We start from the raw sequence: 20,830 nt of genomic DNA on the forward strand, positions 1-20,830 counted from the left end.
GCCTTTTGGAAGCCATGAGAATCCAATCTTCCAGGTACAGAAAAACCTGGAAACCTTGCAGCCGGAGATGAGCTGCCACCACTGCCACACATTTGGTAAATACCTGTGGGGCTGTGGTAAGTCCAAAGGGCAGGGCTCTGAAGTGATGATGATTGGCCCCTAGCTGAAAGCATAAATGTCCACTGGAGCATCTGTCGATCTTTATATGACAGTATGCATCCTTGAGATCCACTGAGCACATCCAATCATCCTTGTGCAAGAGAGGCAGAATGGACTGTACAGTGACCATCTGGAACTTGGAGTTCTTGACAGATAGGTTTAGCTCGCTGAGGTCCAGAATTGGATGCAGGTCCCTGGTCATTTCTGGTACCAAAAAGAAGTGAGAGTAAGTTCTGGACCCTCGTTGTCTTGAATGTTTCTTTTTTGAAGGAGGTCTTGCACCTCGAGATAGGCCAACTCCCTTTGGCAGAGTGGTACGTCTGTGAGAAAGTTTGAGTTGGAGGGGGCTGGGAAAAGGGAATAGAGTAACCCAGGAAATGATTTTTAGCACCCACGGTTCTGAGGTGAGACCTGCCCAGGCTAGTGGGTGAATGGAGAGATGACTCAGACTGTCTCCAGGGCAGGACAGTCGGGCAGTGCATCAGGAGTGCTGAAAGAGCTTCTCTGAAAAGGGCTTTCGGGAGCCCTGATTTTGCAGACCCCCCCCTGCCCCTAGGGCAGTGTCTACCATTGAATATCTGTGAAAGAGGACTCCTGGGGAGGATGCTGAAAGGAACACCTAAGTTCTCCGGAACCAAAGCTTCTTACTTCCTCTCTGGGTCTTAGAAAAGGACCTCTGGGGAGTAGAAAACTGATGCATACTATGGAAACAATCTTGCCTTCCTGTTAACTGTGGGTTAAGATCTCTAACAGATGGTCCATGCAATGAAAGGGGGCATTAGTAAAGGATGCTTAAAGAGTTCTGAGGAGGACTGAGGAACATATCCACTTTCTTGGGCATGGTTTCCACCCTGTCTGGCTCCTTCCAAGCCCTGCTGGAGATGAGGTCCACAAAAGCTCATGAGCAGAGGGAGAAACCCATGTAGTAGATGGGCCCATTCTGAACACCTTCAGGAGCACAGACTCCTCCAAAGATGGGGGTTGGGAAGACCATCTCTGTTTGAGGACTTCCAGGATGTCTCCGAAGGAACCCTCCTCAGACAGAAGTCTGGGGGACCTATATCCCCCTTCTCAAAATCCATATCTTTAATGAAGGACTCCCTGGGGGAGTCAAAGTGCCTCCTCTTACATGATCTCTTCTGAGGGGGTTCCTCCGCGGTGGGCTCAAAGGAAGACTTGGAAGAGATGGGCACTCCAAAGTGAGGCAGTGCCTGTCTGAAGGCGCTCGCAAAAGGGCTGACCCTGGATGAATGTTGAGGCTTCAGCATCCAATCCCAAGAAAGGATGGGGCAGACCTTGAGAAGGAGGAGAGGTAACTATCAAATTGGAGAAGGCATCTCTATCATCCGGAAGGCTGATGGACAGGATGAAGCCCCTCCCCCATCCTCAGCAGCCAGGGGCCACCTGGGAAGGTAGAAGGGACCCTGAGGCATTGCCCATGCCCTCAGACAATATCAGCCCCCAAATGTCCAACATCAAAGCCCCCAGGGAAGGGAGAGGTCCAAAAAATCCTGACTTGAACCCACCCCCAGGGAACCAGTATCGACCCCATAGAGGCGAGACCCACTCTGTTCCAAAGGCTGCTGAACAGTGCTGGTCATGGACCCTGACAGTGTCAAGAAGGGGTGGGGGAATACCCAACACCGTTGGCCTCTTACTACAAAACTCTGGGTACTGACATTCCAATACCTATTGGGTTGGAAGAAGAGACTGGAGACCTGTGGATGCAGAGATGCATGGGCTGGGTGGGCTTTGAGGAAATTACTCATCATCCTATCCATGTCTGTGGGAAGAAGACTTCTGGATGATCTGGATGAAGCTGAAGAATGGCCAGAAATAGCTGTATATCCTGCCTTGGATACCGAAGTTCTGTGGCTTCAAGAAGATCACTGGCTCAGATGTCTCGGATTTAATCTCCTGGAGGATCCAGAAGGGTAACCTCTATAACAACAGGATCCAATGCTAGTGTCAGATCTGACAATCTTACAGGGTCCAAACTTGGCAGTCATACCAGGCGGATCCGACAAACTGGTCGGATTTGGAGACGGCCTGATTTTACTCGGATCCAAAGGTGTCTGATCTGATGAAGTCTTGGACCAGAGAGCATGATCCAAAGTTCTGGTAACGACAGACCTTGGATCTGAAGCTGAAGAGGATGGACTCAGATCCAGGGATCTGCAATCCGAGAGCCTTGGCTTTTTAGGGAGCAAGGAAGATGACACTCAGGGGTAGGAGGAGGTCTCTTCTTCGGCTCCTGCGAAGACTTGGATGGGGAGTCTGAGGGACAGAGGACCACCCTGCGCCAAAGCTCCTTGAGGAGTAGCTTGTTGCAGTGCACTACAAGGGCCCTGGGGTTGAATGTCGTACAAAGGTCACATTCAACCTCGAGGTACACAGACCCTAGACAGCAGAGACGCTCCTTGTGAGAGTTTGAGCATGGCAACTTCCAACCATACGAAGTGCATCCCTTAAACCCTACATGCTTTTCAGCCATACTGAAAAACTACAACACACAGTCAGAACAGCAAAGATTTTTTTTTAAATACAAAAAAACTACTCTAAGAAAAGGTGCGAAGCAGCAAGCACTACAAGGGAGGGAGGGGAGAACCTACCTAAACCAACAACTAGGTCCTGACAGGGAGGGGAGGAATACAATTAAACTGAAGAGACAGCAGTAGTAACCTAAAAAAGAGGAAGGAGAAAAAAAAAAACAATAAAATACCACTTAGCTATATTCCCTAGCACTCGAGCCTGGACCAAGTCTGGAACGATTCAGAGGCAAACGAATCTGAAGGTTAGAAGGTAGCAAGGGATTATGGATAGGGGAGGAACTTGAGCTCTAGTTCTGTCTGAAAAGTGGCTGGCTCAGATCCGAGGTCGAATCCTAGACCCACCTGTGAAAAATAATGACATAGCATCAAATCATGTCTGAGCACTAAATTACATCTAGGTGGTAATACAGGAATTACTTTTATACTGGACATGGACTTTTGTTTTTTGTAACTACACAGGAGAAAAAAATCTGTCCTTTACTTTTTTATATCACACATGCCTTCTATATAATCTGCCATGCTTACATATGCATAGTGATTCCTTCTCAGTGCATTTTAACATTTTGCAAAACTACTACAAATTTCCAGAATAAAATTACACTGTCTTCAAAAGCAACATTTATAGAAACAATGACAAGAGAACCAAGGAGGCTTTGCTAAACAAAGCTAATGCCTTCTCAACTTCAATCTGCTCTATCAGCAAAATAAGACTACAAAATCTCAGTAGCTAGTGATTATCCTACAAAAATAGTAATTTACTGAAAATTTGGTAGTAACACCATGTAAGCAACAGTAAAAATGCAAACCATGAAAATGTAAAATATGCAGATGCAAAAGATTAACTAAAAGTTACCAAAGGTGCAGTACAAAGGCAAGGAAAACCATGACAGCAATTAACCGTGTATACAAGTGAAGTGAAGAAATCATATACAAGAACAGGGAGAATATAGCAAACCAAACAACTACAGACTATAAAGACCACAAAAAAAATTGAGAAAGGATGTGAAAATGTAAATTGTAACATAGAGGGTTAATTAAACAAGAGAATTACTGAGACACAACTACAGAAACCATCAAAGCCACCATGAGTACATACGGCTGACATGCTAGGAAGTCAACAAACCCCACTCATCCAAAAAGAAATTGTCTGTGTGGTCCAACCCCTTTTGGTAGCAATTTATCTACAGTAATCTGTGAAAACTGATTTTTGGATCACAGCAAATATCAAAGACAAAAAGAAAAGTATAAATGCAATTAGTTTTTGCCTTCTAAAAATATGCTAAACAGTGACATCTTGTTGCGTAGAAACAGAACGTTTTTGATAACCAGGACATTGTAACACAATGGTTCACTGCTCCATATGCAAACAAACGAAGGAGGGAAATATATACTAAGAAATTATAAAACATGCCTCCAGCTAAACACACTCATTACCACAATGCCCTCTGGCATAATGGAAAATGTGCAACAAAAGATGAGTTACCTTTAACCATACCACTCAAGTTTTACAATGCTTATTAGGCAAAGATGGGAAACAAAATAAACCACATTACATCAATCACACTCACTGCCTATCCAGGCGAAGATGAGTAACACATTAAGAAACTGCCTACCTTGGATCTCTCCTTGAGGGTCTTTATAAAACCACTTCTGCAGAGAATCTTGATTTTGCAGCACTAACAATTCTTTTACGTTATGCTCTTGAATTTTTCTCATGAGCAATTCATCATCAAGTGCATTGTCTTGCAAATATGCCACCATTTTTTCAGCTTCTTGGTTCATTTCCTTAAAAAAAAAAATCAGCAAAACTTTAATTTAATCACAGTGCAAAAAGCTTTTAAGCAGTCTTGGACATTGATACAATCTGACAAAAAAATGATACTACATATAAAAAAAAAAAAAAAAAGTTACTAACCAGTTTCACCAAGACAGCAAACCAAGCTCTGACAAATCACCAAGGCTTTTCTGAGCAAATACAATAAAACAGATGGGGTCCTCTCTATATATAACAGAAATGCTTATTTGCATATCAGGTGAGCTAACTCTTCACAACAGGTCCTTGGCTAGGTATTACAGGTCAATCGTAACTACCCTCTGTAAAAATCCCATATTTAAAAACACTGGCACACCGACCGCACTTACTCATGCAAAGACACACATGCACGTTTGTAAATGCTACTGTTTAGTGTCATCATCTCATCCATTTTCTCTAAAGGGAGTTAGTGTCAAGTCAAAGGGAAAGCGATGTAGCATATCTTTGCCGGATCTCTCAGTTCAGTGCCACTCTCCTTCCCTCTACGACAGTTATGCTTGCCACAAGTCTTCTCACATGCAATCCATCCACTTCTTTGCTTGATGTACTTGTTTTCTCTTGACTTCTTCCCGTCTCTCCCAAATCATCTTCATCAAATTGTTTTTTGCTTTCCTGCACACGTGCTGAAATCACTGTAATCTGCTCTCTTTGACCATCCCTACAACTGGAGCTGCTTTGGGCTTCTGCTCTAATGTAAATACATCTGTCCCACAGTGTGCATCCTACTACCCGAATCAACATCATCTCCATCACCTCTATCTTTCTCTACCATACAGAAGTACTGGCTACACTACTGTTTTGTACAACTTGCTGTAAGGTGGGTACCCTCCTGAAAATCAAAATAAGAACGAAGACTTGATATTATTATTATTATTATTATTATTATTATTATTATTATTATTATTAAACAAATGATATTTAAGTACATTCATGCCTAACAAAGGGAAAGTACAGTTTTGCACCTACCATAAATGTAGATGTCCGAGAGGTATGCATCTGCAGTCCTAACATATGGGTTGTCCTGCCTCAGGCAGCCCTTCGGTCGGCCGGATTCCAAAGTCTGGGTCTGGCCTCGGCTGATGTCGCACTTCACCCGACGTCATAGCTACTGTTTATTGGGTATAAAGGCATCAGCCGACGCCATTTTCCTCAGTGTTTCTTGCCCCAGATGCCAGGTGCCCTCTAGTAAGGCTAAATTTGGATAAATGCAAATAATTCCAAACAGTAGAGAGCAAACAATATAAAAAATATATATATACATATATACAACAAATACACCATAACAGATTCCCCCAGCTAGCTGAAAGATGGGTAAATACCCTAGGAGTACCACAGAGGGGGAGGAGGGTGGGTAATCCTGACTGCAGATGCATACCTCTCGGACATCTACATTTATGGAAGGTACAAAACTGTACTATGTCCTTCAAGGATGCATCTGCAGTCCTAACATATGGGTAGAATACCATAGCCAAACTGGGGGAGGAGGCACTAAGATAAAGATGGTGTAGTTAAGATCCCTTGTAAAACAGCAGTTGCAAAGCCTGCTCGGGATCTAGAGTATAAAGGAAGATTGTAATGCTTGGCAAATGTATGCACGGAGCTCCAGGTAGCAGCTTCTAAAATGTCTTTGGTAGCCACTCCTCGTAGGAAAGCTGTAGTGGTGGCTGTAGCTCTTGTGGAATGAGGTCTGATATTATCAGGAGTTGTCTTTCCATGAAAAGAGTAACAAAAACGAATGCAATTTCCTATCCATTTTGAGATTGTCTGTTTTGAAATTGCTTTTCCTTGCATTCCTGTTGCATATGCTACCAAAAGCTGGTCAGTTTTTCTGCTGGTCTTAGTTTTGTCCAGATAGTAGCGTAATTGCCTGTGCACATCCAAGGTATGTAGCAGTCTTTCCCACCTGTTCTGTGGGTTGGGGAAGAATGTAGGTAAATGAATCGCTTGGTTCAATGATACTCTGGAGACCACTTTTGGCATAAAGGTAGGGTTGGTTCTCAGAGAGACTCTGTCCTGATGGAAGATAAGGAAGGGTTGTACTGCCATTAATGCCTGTAACTCAGATACCCTTCTTGCTGAAGTGATTGCTAGTAGGAAAGCAGTTTTCCAAGACAAGAATTGTAATTCTGCTGTTGCTGCTGGTTCAAAAGGGGGAAGAGTTAACTTTTCCAGCAGAAAGTTGAGGTCCCATGTAGGTAAAGGCAGTTTCCTTGGAGGCTTTACATTTTTGATTCCTCTCAAGAACTGCCTGAGTAGAGGATGAGAGAAGACATGAGGATCCAAGCTGTATTCTGCTGAAATTGCTGATGCGTGAATCTTAATGGAGGAGTAAGACAGGCCACTATGGAACAGCTCTGCTAAATATTCCAGGATGTGTGCTATGTTTGCCAATGAGACATTTTCTCCCTTTGCTGCACTCCAAATGAGGTATCTTTTCCACTTGGCTGAATAAGTCTTCCTTGTGGAGGGTTTGCGTGCCTCCAGGATAATGTCCTTAACCCTCTGAGATAAATCTGGGTTATTTTGTGTTATGCAATATTCCAAGCAGCTAGCTGCAGTGTTTTCAAGTTTGGATGTAGGATCTTGTAGTTGTCCTGTGTTAGTAGTAAGGGACATAGAGGTAGATGCCATGCGTGTGTCCGAGACATGCTTCTCAGTAGCGGGTACCAATGTTGTCTCGGCCAGTCTGGAGCTATCAGGATTACCCTTGGTTGATCCTCCTTGATCTTCAGTAGAACTTTGTACATCAAGGGAAGAGGTGGAAATGCATATGCTGTCAAGTTTTTCCAGCTGAAGGAAAGTGAGTCCACCCTCCAAGCAAGTGGGTGGTATGCTCTTGTGCAGAATTTCTTCAATTGGTGATTGTGTGGGGAGGCAAACAGGTCTATCTGTGGTAGTCCCCATTTCTTTGTTATGGCTTTGAAAATATCTGGATGCAGCATCCATTCGTGAGCATCCGTGGTAGTTCTGCTTAAGGTGTCTGCTAGAGAATTTTCTTTTCCTGGTACAAATCTGGCCTGAAGTAGAATGTTGAGGTTCAGGGCCACATTCCACAGGCCCATTGCCATCCGGCATAGAGGATATGAATGCGTACCTCCCTGTTTGTTGATGTACCACATGACTGTGGTATTGTCCGTCCTTATGAGCAGATGCCCCTGTTGAAGGAGTGGTCTGAATGCCTGGATCGCATATTTCACTGCCAGCATCTCCTTTAGATTTATGTGTAGATTCAGCTGGTCTTGGGTCCATAGGCCTTGTATACACTTGTCCACCATGTGAGCCCCCCATCCTAGGTCTGAGGCGTCCGTGGTGATGGTCTGGCTTGGCTGTGGTTTGTGGAAAGGCAAGCCTGTGTTCAACTGACAGGCCTGAGCCCACCACAGGAATTCTTGCTTCAGGCATGGAATTATTGGAATCTGGTCTTCTAGACTGTGCTGGTGTTGAGACCATACATTCCTTAGGTACCATTGTAACTTTCTCATATGTAGCCTGGCATGCGGAATCAATATTATGCAGGATGCCATGTAACCCAGGGCTTGCAGGACTTTCCTTGCAGTAAGCTGAGTTTGTTTTGTTAATGACATGAAATAGCCTGGTAGTTGCTTTTGTTTTTCTTCTGTGAGAAAGGCCATCTGAGTTGATGAGTCCAGTTCTGCCCCCAAGAATGTTATTCTTTGGGATGGTACTAGTCTTGACTTCTGCATGTTGACTGTGTATCCCAAGGCTTGCAACAGTTGTATGACATTTTCCAAATCTTTTGTTAATTTTGCCTTGTTGTCCGCTTGTAGTAGGCAGTCGTCCAGGTATGGGTAAATTTGAATTCCCTGAAGTCTGCAATGAGCAATTACTGATGCCAGGCATTTTGTGAATACTCTGGGCGCAGTAGATAAGCCAAAGGGCAATGCTGAGAATTGATAATGCTCTGATCCTGCAAGAAATCTGAGGTGTCTTCTGCAATCTGGTCATATAGGGACGTGCAGGTATGCCTCCTTGAGATCTAGAGTCACCAGCCAAGACTAGGGTTACCACCTGTCCCACTTTACGAGGGACAGTCCTTCTTTGGGCAGTTTTGTCCTGACAAAAAATATTAAAAATGGCAAATGTCCTGAGATTGTAGGACATAATTATGTCCCATATTTTATGTAATAGTTGCATAAAATAGTTATTTCTGTATCTAAAATACCTAAATGTTACAAGAAACAAAATAAGCAACTAAACTGCTACAAGCATAAGCTTTTATTTAGGCAAAATAGTAAAGTTCTATCCTTTGTACCGACCATGGGTATGTGCTTGCCTGTAAAATCTGATGTGTGTCCTGAAAATGTCCCACTTTGGCCATTTGAAAAGGTGGCAACCCTAGCCAAGACTCCTTGCCCAGCATGGGAAGAAGCTGCTGGAGGGTCAGCATTTTGAATTTTGGAACAATGAGGTATGTGTTCAGTGCGGACAAGTCGAGAATAGGTCTCCATTGATTTTCTTTTCTTGGTACCAGGAAAAGCCTCGAGTAAAATCCTTGGCCTTGTTCCATAGGTGGCACCTTGTCTATAGCTCTCATCCTTAGTAAGTTGTTGATTTGTCTTAGAGCGTCTGTTTTTTGATTTGGTGGTAGGTTTGGCATTCCCCTCTTTTTTAGAGTGTGGAAGTGAAACCTGTAGCCCTTGTCTATTGTTTGTAAAATCCATTTGTCTCCTGTAATGTAATGCCAGTTGTCTGAAAATAAAGCAAGCTTTCCGCCCAAGGGAGCTTCCAGTTGTTCCCTGGTAGGCGGTATCAGAGCCAAGTCATTGTGTCTGTCTTGTGAAGGTGGTTGTTGTTGAATCTGTGGCAGTACTTCTCTGACTGGTAGGTTGCCACTGACGTCCCCTGTAGGCACCCCTAGATTGATTTCTGCCTCTTGGGCATCTATTTCTGCCCCTCTGTGCTCTGGAGTTGTCTGGAAAGGACCAATTTTTGGAAGGCCAATTTCTGCTAAACTTCGGAGGTTGGACCTGTAAGAAATCCTTGACTGTTTGGACAGATTTTGCTTTTTCTTCCACCTTCTTTAGAACCTCCTGTGCAGGGGAGCCAAATAAACTTGGTTTCTCCATGGGAGCATCTAGGAGTTTTGATTTAACATGGTCTGGTAAAGATTGTTCTTTTAACCATGCATGTCTTCGAATCACTGTTCCAGTCATAGCTGATCTAAAGGAAGCCTCCTGTGCATCATAGCCACATTTTAAGAAATGGTTACTGACCTGCTGAGAGTTATGTACCAAATCCTGAAGAGACTTGCGGTCTATAGGTTCAGGAAAGGACAGTTTTTTATTTAGCTGGTCTAACAAAAATTCCTGATACTGAATCATGTGAAATTGACAGTTTAAGGCCCTAGCCGAAAGAGCAGCAGAAGTATAAACCTTTTTACCCCATCTCTCTAATGCTCTAGATTCCCTATCAGAGGGGAGAGGGTTTTTGGCAGAAGCAGCTGCCACATCTTTCGGGCCCTGTGAAATGGTTTCGGGGTCTGCAACAGGAGCCTTATACAAATGGTAGTGCGTGTCCGGAACCCTGTAATATCTGTCAGGCTTGGCAGGGGCCGGAGGAAGAGAATCAGGAGCAGTACAGGTATCATTAAATGCATCATCAACTACTGTTAGTACTGGAGGAATGGCTAAAGGCCTATGCTGTGGTAAGTTTAAGAAAGTCCTTAGCCTTTTCCTTGAATCTGAAAAATCCTGGCCCTGCCATTGGAAATGCTCCCTCATAGCATGTAAGGTTTCCCCAAAAGAAAATTCTTCAGGAGGAGAAGCAGAAGGAATGGAGTCTTCTGCATCAGAATCCTCATAAGGAGAATATGGGCCTTCCTGAGGGTCTGTAATGTCTGAATCCTCCGAGGAATAGTCTGTGGAGACAGGTTCCGGGGGTTCAGTCCTAGGCCTCTTATCTGAAGGGGACTGAGAGGCCCTGTCTGGGTGAGGCTGGGATCCCCTGATCAAAGAAATGAGATCCTCAGCCAGGCTGAGTATTTGTGAACTAGAGGTAGGCCTATGTGGGGGAGTTTTAGCAGGTAAGGCCTTAGAAGATTTAGTTGCTTTAGCCCTGGCAAAAGCCTTGATAGACATAGAAGCAGGGGGTCTAGCAGCCCCACGTGCAGGGGTAGATATGTCTAAAGGAATAGTATCTGACAAATCCTGGGTGCCTGCTTCTGTAGCAGTAATTTCAGTAGCAGATTCGACCATGCTCTGTGAGGCCTCGGCCATAGGAGGCATGCTTTCGACCGAAGGAAGAACCGAGGACTCGGTTTCAACCAAAACAGAGACACTCGCGGTTGGCCTAACCGCGGTTTCAGCCGAAACCGCGAGTGTCGGTCCTTTTCCTTGCGCTTTTTAGCTATTTGTGCAGCCGGAGTCTCCGACGGCATTTTGTAAGCAAAAGCGGGACCAAAAAACTCCTCTGCAAACTCCGACCGACGTCTAAGTGTCCGTCGGTTGAAGGAAGCACAGGCTAGACAAGCAGACACGTCGTGGTCTGGGCCTAAGCAAGGAAGGCAGTAAGAGTGGAAATCCTTATGAGGTATTTGTTTCCCACAAGTTAAACAATTATTTACTTTTTCTGACATCGGCTGAGGCAAGAAAGAGTCCCCAACGGGTACTTAGCTTTTAGAAGTCTTGGTAGTAGAAATCTCTGGATCTGACCGACCGGCACTTGCGAACAGCTTCTGCTTCGGGCACCACGCGGCAAGAAAGACTGAGGAAAATGGCGTCGGCTGATGCCTTTATACCCAATAAACAGCAGCTATGACGTTGGGTGAAGTGCGACATCAGCCGAGGCCAGACCCAGACTTTGGAATCCGGCCGACCGAAGGGCTGCCTGAGGCAGGACAACCCATATGTTAGGACTGCAGATGCATCCTTGAAGGACATCTCTAAAAGGAGAATGTGGCAACGGAAGGCAGTCCTGCACCATAAAAGCATCAAAAAGAATCCTCAAATCATCACCTGATGCATGATGCATCACTTGTATCTAACACCAAGCACCTTCATTAATGGGACCTTTGGTAAGCTAAACACTAAGCAATATCACCAGCAGGAGTAAACAAATGCAAAGAGCTCACACAGCACAATCAAAAGCAGTGTCATCCAAGCTGCAAACCATACAATAATGCTTACTGAAGGTTGAAATGAAAAAGCGGCTCTGGCACAAATGCTTTCAAACAAGACATTTTTGAAGGCGGCACTGGATGTGCCATTCAACTAGCAGAATCAACAGTAACTAAATCAAACAAGTAGTCAGTTATCTGATGGCAAACAAAAAGTTAGAAATCCACTTGAAATGTTTCATTAGGGACTTTAAGCCCTAAACTCCCTGACACAAAGTAAATTAACTAGCCATTCTTCCTACATGTGTGCACCCCGCTTTAAGAAACACCTGAGCTACTAGTGCACATACAAGCTGTGAATGGCCCTTTCTTATCTGATTTCTGCACCAGAAATCAATAAACTGGTTCAGGGATAAAACAGAAACCACCTGGAGAAGAAAATGTGGGTCTGACCTCAGGGACACAGTAGCTTTGCTAAAGTGTGGATAGGATTCCCAAATACAAAAGATTGAGGAACCGAAACACTATGACCATAGTGGTGGAATAAAAGAAAGGCACTCTCACAATTTAAATGTCCTAAATTTCATCAAGCTGGAATTCTCAAATAGTGGATAGGAAACCTGTCAACCGCAAAAATTCAAGTTACACAGAGGGGAGGGTTTCCTCAAAAAGGGAAAGAGATATAGCACATCCTCAAAGAAACTGCATGATCAGAGCTGGAGTAAAAGCCTGCCCTGTCAACTGATACATGCATCATAACTGCAGAACAACTCAGGCCCAAGACACAAGGAGAATGAAGTCAGTTAAGATCACCAGTAAGGTGGCCACCTGGTCCTGTTCAGTACTGTACTGCTCAAATTATGAGCATTCACCTCTTGGAAAAAAATGTCTGTGCAGTGGAACAAAAGTCTACAGAACACATCCTAGCAGCCTCAATAAGCAAAGGTCATGCATCGCCATAATACTTCAGCTATACAAAGGTCTATCAATATTAACGGCTTGACCAATGTCTTCAGGCATGTCAGCATATGAAACATTCCAAGTTACTGGTGCATCTTCTTTTATCCAGAATACTCTACAGAACAACTTTTTCTACAGACCTTAGCCACACTGTGCCAAGGTGGATCAGAAGAAACAAACTCTTATATGGTGCCAGCAAAAAAGGCAAGGAAGCAGGGTGGGATGCTGAAAATGAAGAACCTAATCATCCAGACAGTACACAGTTGTCCAAGTCACATTCAACCATAACAGTAGATGTTCAAATCCCTCACTACTGTAGTAGCATTTGGGCTGTACAGTCTTGCCCAAGAGACAACTGGTAAGGTTCCAGAATCTCTGGCTCCCTCTCACACTTCCACTCGGACTGCTGACTGGTCAGTCCTTATATACGTTCATGTATATAGGTTCATAGTGTAGTACTAGACTAACTGCCCTTTTGGGCGATTTTAAGCCTAGCCAATTGTCCCCTCTGAGAATCAAACCTTGCACCTTGTCTCTACAAGATTAATATCTCAATAAAAAAAAAAATTCTAAGCTTGTTTCCTGCCTTTCCTGTAAGCAGTCTAATCCACATACAGATTTGTTGTACCCAGGACTATTTGTAAGCTTCTGAGCCCACAAACCTTACTATGTTGGAGGGAAGCCCTCTAGCTTAATTTTGTTTCTTAGAACTAGTCAGATTTTTAGTTTCAGCACCCAAATCTGTATCTTTGAGCTCAGCACTTGTTCAGAACTCATTGTAAGCACTAAATAAGCTACAAATTACTACAGCACTCAACTTTTCCTCACTTGTCTAGAGGAAAGCAGTTTTTAGTACTTAATAAGCACCTATCCAGGCATGTCTAAGGGTCAAGCTCCCGGTGTTTTCTCCTGTCTACCTGATGAATCTGGGCATCTTGGGACAATGCAGCAATTGCCTCGTACACAGACAACCCTCTCCTCCTACCACCCAACACTACAACATGAGGGAGATGCACTTACATAGCCAAATTGGAAGCAAAGCTTTCTTCACCCAAGACTGGACTAGACAGTCAAGAGGAGGAGATAAACACTTGCACCACACCACACATCACATAGTCCCTCAAAACCTACACCGCCAAAACACACACACAGAAACACAAAGCACACACCTACATTCACGGAGGCTCTCAATAAAAACCTGCACAAGCAACAGGGACCTCCAAAGCAGAAACGGAAGCAAACTCCACCTCCCAACACAACCCAAATGACACACAGCCCACAAGCTCAGTGAGCCACTCAACCACAGCCCATAAGGCATGACAACGTACCCAACACTCTAGTCATAGGTGACTCTATAGTCAGGCACACTGATGTTCCATCACCAGGCTAAACAAGCTGCATGTCGGGTGCCAGTATCCACCACATAACGCACGCATTCCGGTCACTCCACAAGTACAAATATGACTCTGTCATTGTCCATGTTGGTGTGAATGACCTGAGACGTACCTCCCTGGACTGCATGAAGAGAGACATGGAAGAGCTCTCTGATCTTGTAGCCCAGGGAGGTATGATCCTAGCCCTGAGTAGCATCCTGCCATCACCCAGAATGATACCACAGTACAAGCAGAATTGGCTAAGGTTCTGGTGTCATTCTAAAGGGATCCAATATTTGTCTGCCTGGGATGACATGATCGACAGACTACAATGCTTTGCCAGAGATGGCCTGCACCTGTTGCCCTTGGGATTCCAGACACTGGCTAAGGCTCTTTCCACCCCCTATAGTGCCTTTTGTAGGCAAGGTCCAAATGACAAATTCACCACCATAACAGGTACAAGCAAGCAACTTCTGAGGGTAATGCTACTCAATGCTAAAAGTCTAAACCTCAAAATGCACTCACTCGAGGTACTCCTTAAAATGGAGAACATTGACATCTGTGCAGTGACAGAGACCTGGTTCAAAGCTCCACAGAGCATCCCTGTATTACCAGGCTATAATTCATACCACACCTTTCGGCCACCTAACCCGGGCCAAAGCACTAAAGGCAGAGGCGTGTCCATATTCATTAAGGATATCCACACCTCCAGGCTAGTTGCACAGCATGATGCATCCGAGATTATCCAAGTGCAACTAACTCTGGGCAACACCACAATCCAAATTGTAGCTTGCTACAGACCCCCCACCATGCCCCAGGATTCCCACTCCTCATTTCTTAATAGACTGGAAAATATTAGGGTACAACCCAACAACCTAACAATGGGTGATTTCAACTACCCCACCATTAAATGGGAAAACTACTCATGCACCGACTCTTTTGCTTAACGTTTTCTGGAATTCATAAATTCCAATGCCTTGGATCAACTTATTCACACCCCCACCAGGGGCAGCAATATCCTAGACCTGGTCTTTACCAACATGGGTGATCATTGTTCCACACCAGAGGTCAATTCCTCATTGGTCAAATCCGACCACAAGCTAATCACCCTAGACATCCACATCCCGCCCCCACCCTCATTAGGGAAACCACCGTAAAAAACTTCTCCAAAGCAAACTTCACACTTCTTGAGACAGAAGTGGAAAAAGTACAGTTTTGTACCTACCATAAATGTAGATGTCCGAGAGGTATGCATCTGCAGTCCTTACAAATGGGTTGTCCTGGCCTCAGGCAGCCCTTCGGTCGGCCGGATTCCAAAGTCTGGGTCTGGCCTCGGCTGATGTCGCACTTCACCCGACGTCATAGCTGCAGTTCAGCGGGTATAAAGGCATCAGCCGACGCCATTTTCCTCAGTGTTTCTTGCCCCAGATGCCAGGTGCCCTCTAGGAAGGCTAAATTTGGATAAATGCAAATGTTTCCAAACAATAGAGAGCAAATAGAAATAAACATGTATATACATATATACAAACAAATACACCATAATAGATTCCCCCAGCTAGCTACAAGATGGGCAAATACCCTAGGAGTACCACAGAGGGGAAGGAGGGTGGGTAATCCTGACTGCAGATGCATACCTCTCGGACATCTACATTTATGGTAGGTACAAAACTGTACTATGTCCTTCAAGGATGCATCTGCAGTCCTTACAAATGGGTAGAATACCATAGCCAAACTGGGGGAGGAGGCAGTAAGGAGGCACTAAGAGTTTATGGTGTAGTTAAGATCCCTTGCAAAACAGCAGTGGCAAAACCTGCTCGGGATCTGCAGTATAAAGGCAGATTATAATGCTTGGCAAATGTATGCATGGAGCTCCAAGCAGCAGCCCCTAAAATGTCTTTGGGAGCCACTCCTCGTAAGAAAGCTGTAGTAGTGGCTGTAGCCCTTGTGGAATGAGGTCTGATGTTTTCTGGAGTTGCCTTTCCATGAAAAGAGTAACAAAATCTAATGCAATTTCCTATCCATTTTGAGATTGTTTCTTTTGAAATTGCTTTTCCTTCCATTCCTGTTGCATATGCTACCAGAAGCTGGTCAGTTTTTCTATAGTTCTTGGTTCTGTCCAGGTAGTAGCGCAATTGTCTGTGTACATCCAAGGTATGCAGCAATCTTTCCCCCCTATTCTGTGGGTTGGGGAAGAATGTTGGTAGGTGTATTGCTTGGTTCAAAGATACTCTGGAGACCACTTTTGGCATAAAGGTAGGATTAGTTCTCATGGACACTCTATCCTGATGGAAGATAAGGAAGGGCTGTACTGCCATTAATGCCTGTAATTCAGAAACCCTTCTAGCTGAAGTGATTGCAAGCAGGAATGCAGTCTTCCAAGATAAGTACTGTAATTCTGCTGTTGCTGCTGGTTCAAAAGGGGGGAGTGTTAACTTTTCTAACACAAAGTTCAAGTCCCATGTAGGCAATGGTGGTTTCCTTGGTGGTTTTACATTTTTAATTCCTCTGAGAAACTGTCTGAGTAGAGGTTGAGAAAAGACTGGAGGATCCATGTTGTATTCTGCTGAAATTGCTGATGCATGAATCTTAATGGAGGAGTAAGACAGACCATTGTGGAAAAGCTCTGCTAAATATTCCAGGATGTTAGCTATGTTTGCCAGTGATGCATCTACTCCTTTTGTTGCACTCCAAATGAGATATCTTTTCCATTTTGTTGAATAAGCTTTTCTTGTTGAGGGTCTGCGAGCCTCCAAGATAATGTCTTTAACCCTTTGAGATAAATATGGGTTATTTTGTCTAATGCAATGTTCCAGGCAGCCAGCTGCAGTGTTTTCAAGTTTGGATGCAGGGTTTTGAAGTTGTTCTGTGTTAACAGTAAGGGAACTAGGGGCAGAGGCCATATTTGTTCCCGAGACATGCTCCTCAGTAATGGGTACCAATGCTGCCTCGGCCAGTCTGGAGCTATCAGGATGATCCTTGGATGGTCTTCTTTGATCTTCAATAGCACCTTGTGCATCAAAGGAAGTGGTGGGAATGCATATGCTGTCAGTTTTTTCCAAATGAAAGATAGGGAGTCCACCTTCCAAGCAAGTGGGTGGTATGCCCTCGTGCAGAATTTTTTCAATTGGTGGTTGTGTGGGGATGCGAATAAGTCTATTTCTGGTAGTCCCCATTTCCCTGTAATGGATTTGAAGATGTCTGGATGTAGCATCCATTCGTGGGCATCCGTGGTAGTTCTGCTTAGGATGTCTGCTAGTATATTTTCTTTTCCTGGTACAAATATTGCTTGTAGCTGAATGTTGAAGCTCAGGGCCACATTCCAGAGGTCCACTGCCATCCGGCATAGAGGGTATGAATGTGTGCCTCCCTGTTTGTTGATGTACCACATAACTGTGGTGTTGTCCGTCCTTATCAGCAATTGACCCTGTCGAAGAAATGGTCTGAATGTCTGAATTGCCAGTTTTACTGCCAGCATCTCTTTTTGATTTATGTGTAGGTTCAGCTGGTCTTGAGTCCATAGGCCTTGTATGCACTTGTCCAGCATGTGTGCCCCCCAACCAAGGTCTGAGGCGTCCGTTGTGATAGTCTGGCTTGGTTGAGTGCTGTGGAAGGGCAGCCCTTTGTTCGATTGACAGGCCTGAGCCCACCATTGGAATTCTTGCTTCAGGCATGGAATTATTGGAATTTGAGTTTCTAGGCTGTGCTTGTGCCGAGACCATAAATTCCTTAGGTACCATTGTAACTTTCTCATATGTAGCCTGGCATGTGGAATCAATATTATGCAGGTGCCATGGAACCCAGGGCTTGCAGGACTTTCCTTGCTGTTAGCTGGTTCTGCTTTGTTAATGCCATGAAATAGAGAGGAAGGTACTTCTGTTTTTCTGCTGTGAGGGATGCCATTTGATTTGATGTGTCCAGCTCTGCACCCAAGAAAGTTATCCTTTGGGATGGTATCAGCCTTGACTTTTTTATATTGACTGTGTATCCCAGGGCTTGCAGTAGATGAATGACCTTTTTCAAATCTTTTTCTAATTTGTTTTTGTTGTCCGCTTGTAACAGGCAGTCGTCCAGGTAAGGGTAAATTTGAATTCCCTGAAGCCTGCAATGAGCAATTACTGATGCCAGGCATTTCGTGAATACTCTGGGCGCAGTAGATAAGCCAAAGGGCAATGCTGAGAATTGATAATGCTCTGATCCTGCAAGAAATCTGAGGTATCTTCTGCAATTTGGTCGTATGGGGACGTGCAGGTATGCCTCCTTGAGATCTAGAGTTACCAGCCAAGACTCCTTGCCCAGCATGGGAAGAAGCTGCTGTAGGGTCAGCATTTTGAATTTTGGAACAATGAGGTATGTGTTTAGAGCGGACAGGTCGAGAATAGGTCTCCATTGGTTTTCTTTTCTTGGCACCAGGAAAAGTCTGGAGTAAAATCCTTGCCCTTGTTCCATAGATGGTACCCTTTCTATAGCTCTCATCCTTAGTAAGTGGTGTATTTGTTCTAGAGCTTTTGTCTTCTGATTTGGAGGTAGGTTTGGCATTCCTCTCTTCCTTGGTAGAGTATGGAAGTGAAACCTGTAACCTTGGTCTATTGTCTGTAAAATCCATTTGTCTCCTGTGATGTGATGCCAGTTTACTGAAAATAAGGCTAGCTTTCCGCCTAAGGGTGCTTCTAGTTGTTCCCTGGTAGGCGGTCTCAGAGCCAAGTCATTGTGATTGTCCTGTGGAAGTGGTGGTGGCTGGATCTGTGGCAGTACTTCGCTGGTTGTTAGGCTGCCACTGATGTCCCCTGTAGGCACCTCTGGATTGACCCCTGCCTCTTAGCGCCTATTCCTGCCTCTCTGAGCTCTGGAGGTGTCTGGAAAGGACCAATTCTTGGAAGGCCAGTTCCTACTAAACCTTGGAGGCTGGACCTGTAAGAAATCCTTGACTGTCTGGACAGATTTTGCTTTCTCTTCCACCTTCTTCAGCACCTGCTGTGCAGGGGAGCCAAACAAATTGAGCTTATCCATGGGAGCATCTAGGAGCTTTGATTTAACATGGTCTGGTAAGGACTGCTCTTTTAACCATGCATGCCTTCTGATCACTGTACCAGTCATAGCTGATCTAAAGGAAGCCTCCAGTGCATCATAGCCGCATTTTAAGGAATGATTACTGACCTGCTGAATGTTATGTACCATTTCCTGAACAGATTTTTTGTCTAATGGTTCAGAAGAGGACAGTTTTTTAGTTAACTGATCTAACAAATTCCTGATACTGAATCATGTGGAATTGACAGTTTAAGGCCCTGGCCGAAAGAGTAGCAGAAGTGTAAACTTTTTTACCCCATCTCTCTAAGGCCCTAGATTCCCTTTCAGAGGGGAGGGGGTTTTTGGCAGAGGTAGCTGCTACTGCCTTGGGTCCCTGGGAGATAGTTTCAGGATCTGCAAAAGGAGCCTTATACAAATGATAATGTGTGTCCGGAACCCTGTAGTACCTGTCGGGCTTAGCAGGGGCCGGAGGAAGAGAATCAGGAGCAGTACAAGCATCATTAAATGCATCATCCACAACAGTGAGTACTGGAGGGATGGCTAAAGGCCTATGCTGTGGCAAATGCAAAAAGGTCCTAAGCCTTTTCCTAGAATCTGAAAAATCCTGGCCCTGCCATTGAAACTGTTCCCTCATAGCATGCAAGGTTTCCCCAAAAGAAAATTCCTCAGGCGGAGAGGCAGAAGGAATGGAATCTTCTGCATCAGAGTCCTCGTAAGGAGAATAAGGGCCCTCTGGAGGGTTTGTATTATCTGAATCATCAGAGGAGTAATCTGAAGAAACTGGCTCAGGGGGCTCTGCTCTAGGCCTCTTATCTGGAGGTGGGTGAGAGGCCCTGTCAGGGTGAGGTTGGGATCCCCGGATCAAAGAAATGAGATCCTCTGCTAGACTAAGCATTTGAGAACTAGAGCTAGGCCTGTGAGAGGGAGTCTTAGCAGGCACAGTTTTGGTAGATTTTGCTGCTTTAGCCCTGGCAAAAGCCTTAATCGACATGGATGCAGGGGGCCTAGCAGCTCCACGTGCAGGAGTAGATATATCTAAAGGTATAGTATCAGATAAATCCTGTGAACCTGCAAGAGCAGGTGGGATTTCAGTAGTAGATTCAGCCATGCTGGATGAGGCCTCGGTAGAAGGCAAGCTTTCGGCCGAAGGAAGAACCGTGGACTCTGTTTCAGCCGAAACCGAGACACTCGCGGTTGGCTTAACCGCGGTTTCGGCCGAAACCGCGGACCACAAGTGTCTGTCCTTTTCCTTGCGCTTTTTAGTTAATTGCGAAGTTGGAGTTTCCGACGGCATATTATAAGCAAAAGCGGAGCCGAAAAACTCCTCAGCAAATTCCGACCAACGTCTAAGTGTCCGTCGGTTGAAAGAAGCACAGGCTAGACAAGCTGCTACGTCGTGGTCTGGGCCTAAACAAGGTAGGCAGTAAGAGTGGAAATCTTTATGAGGTATTTGTTTCCCACAAGTTAAACAGTTATTCACTTTTTCTGACATCGGTTGAGGCAAGAAAGAGTCCCCAACGGGGTACTTAGCTTTTTAGAAGTCTTCGGTAGTAGAAATCTCTGGTTCTGACCGACCGGCACTTGCGAACAGCTTCTGCTTCGGGCGCCACGCGGCAAGAAAGACTGAGGAAAACGGCGTCGGCTGATGCCTTTATACCCGCTGAACTGCAGCTATGACGTCGGGTGAAGTGCGACATCAGCCGAGGCCAGACCCAGACTTTGGAATCCGGCCGACCAAAGGGCTGCCTGAGGCCAGGACAACCCATTTGTAAGGACTGCAGATGCATCCTTGAAGGACATCTTCATGACACTCTTGCAGACGGACAATAGAGGTACGACTGCTGAATCCTACACAAATGCACTTTATAAGCAC

General features: G+C 44.9%; 1 protein-coding gene across 9 annotated transcripts in view; it reads right to left on the reverse strand.

Annotated features, from left to right (window-relative positions):
* Nucleotides 1-20,830, reverse strand: part of GIGYF2 (GRB10 interacting GYF protein 2) — a 2,932,407-nt gene that overhangs the window by 1,522,950 nt on the left and 1,388,627 nt on the right. For all 9 annotated transcript variants that reach the window (XM_044070588.1, XM_044070589.1, XM_044070593.1 and 6 more), the window contains exon 13: nucleotides 4,325-4,496. In XM_044070588.1, the coding sequence (XP_043926523.1) occupies nucleotides 4,325-4,496 (172 nt within the window). The remainder of the gene's footprint in view (nucleotides 1-4,324; nucleotides 4,497-20,830) is intronic.

This window comes from Protopterus annectens, chromosome 4.part1, assembly GCF_019279795.1.
Source record: "Protopterus annectens isolate FY-2018-M chromosome 4.part1, PAN1.0, whole genome shotgun sequence".
NCBI classification, from domain to species: Eukaryota; Metazoa; Chordata; order Ceratodontiformes; family Protopteridae; genus Protopterus; species Protopterus annectens.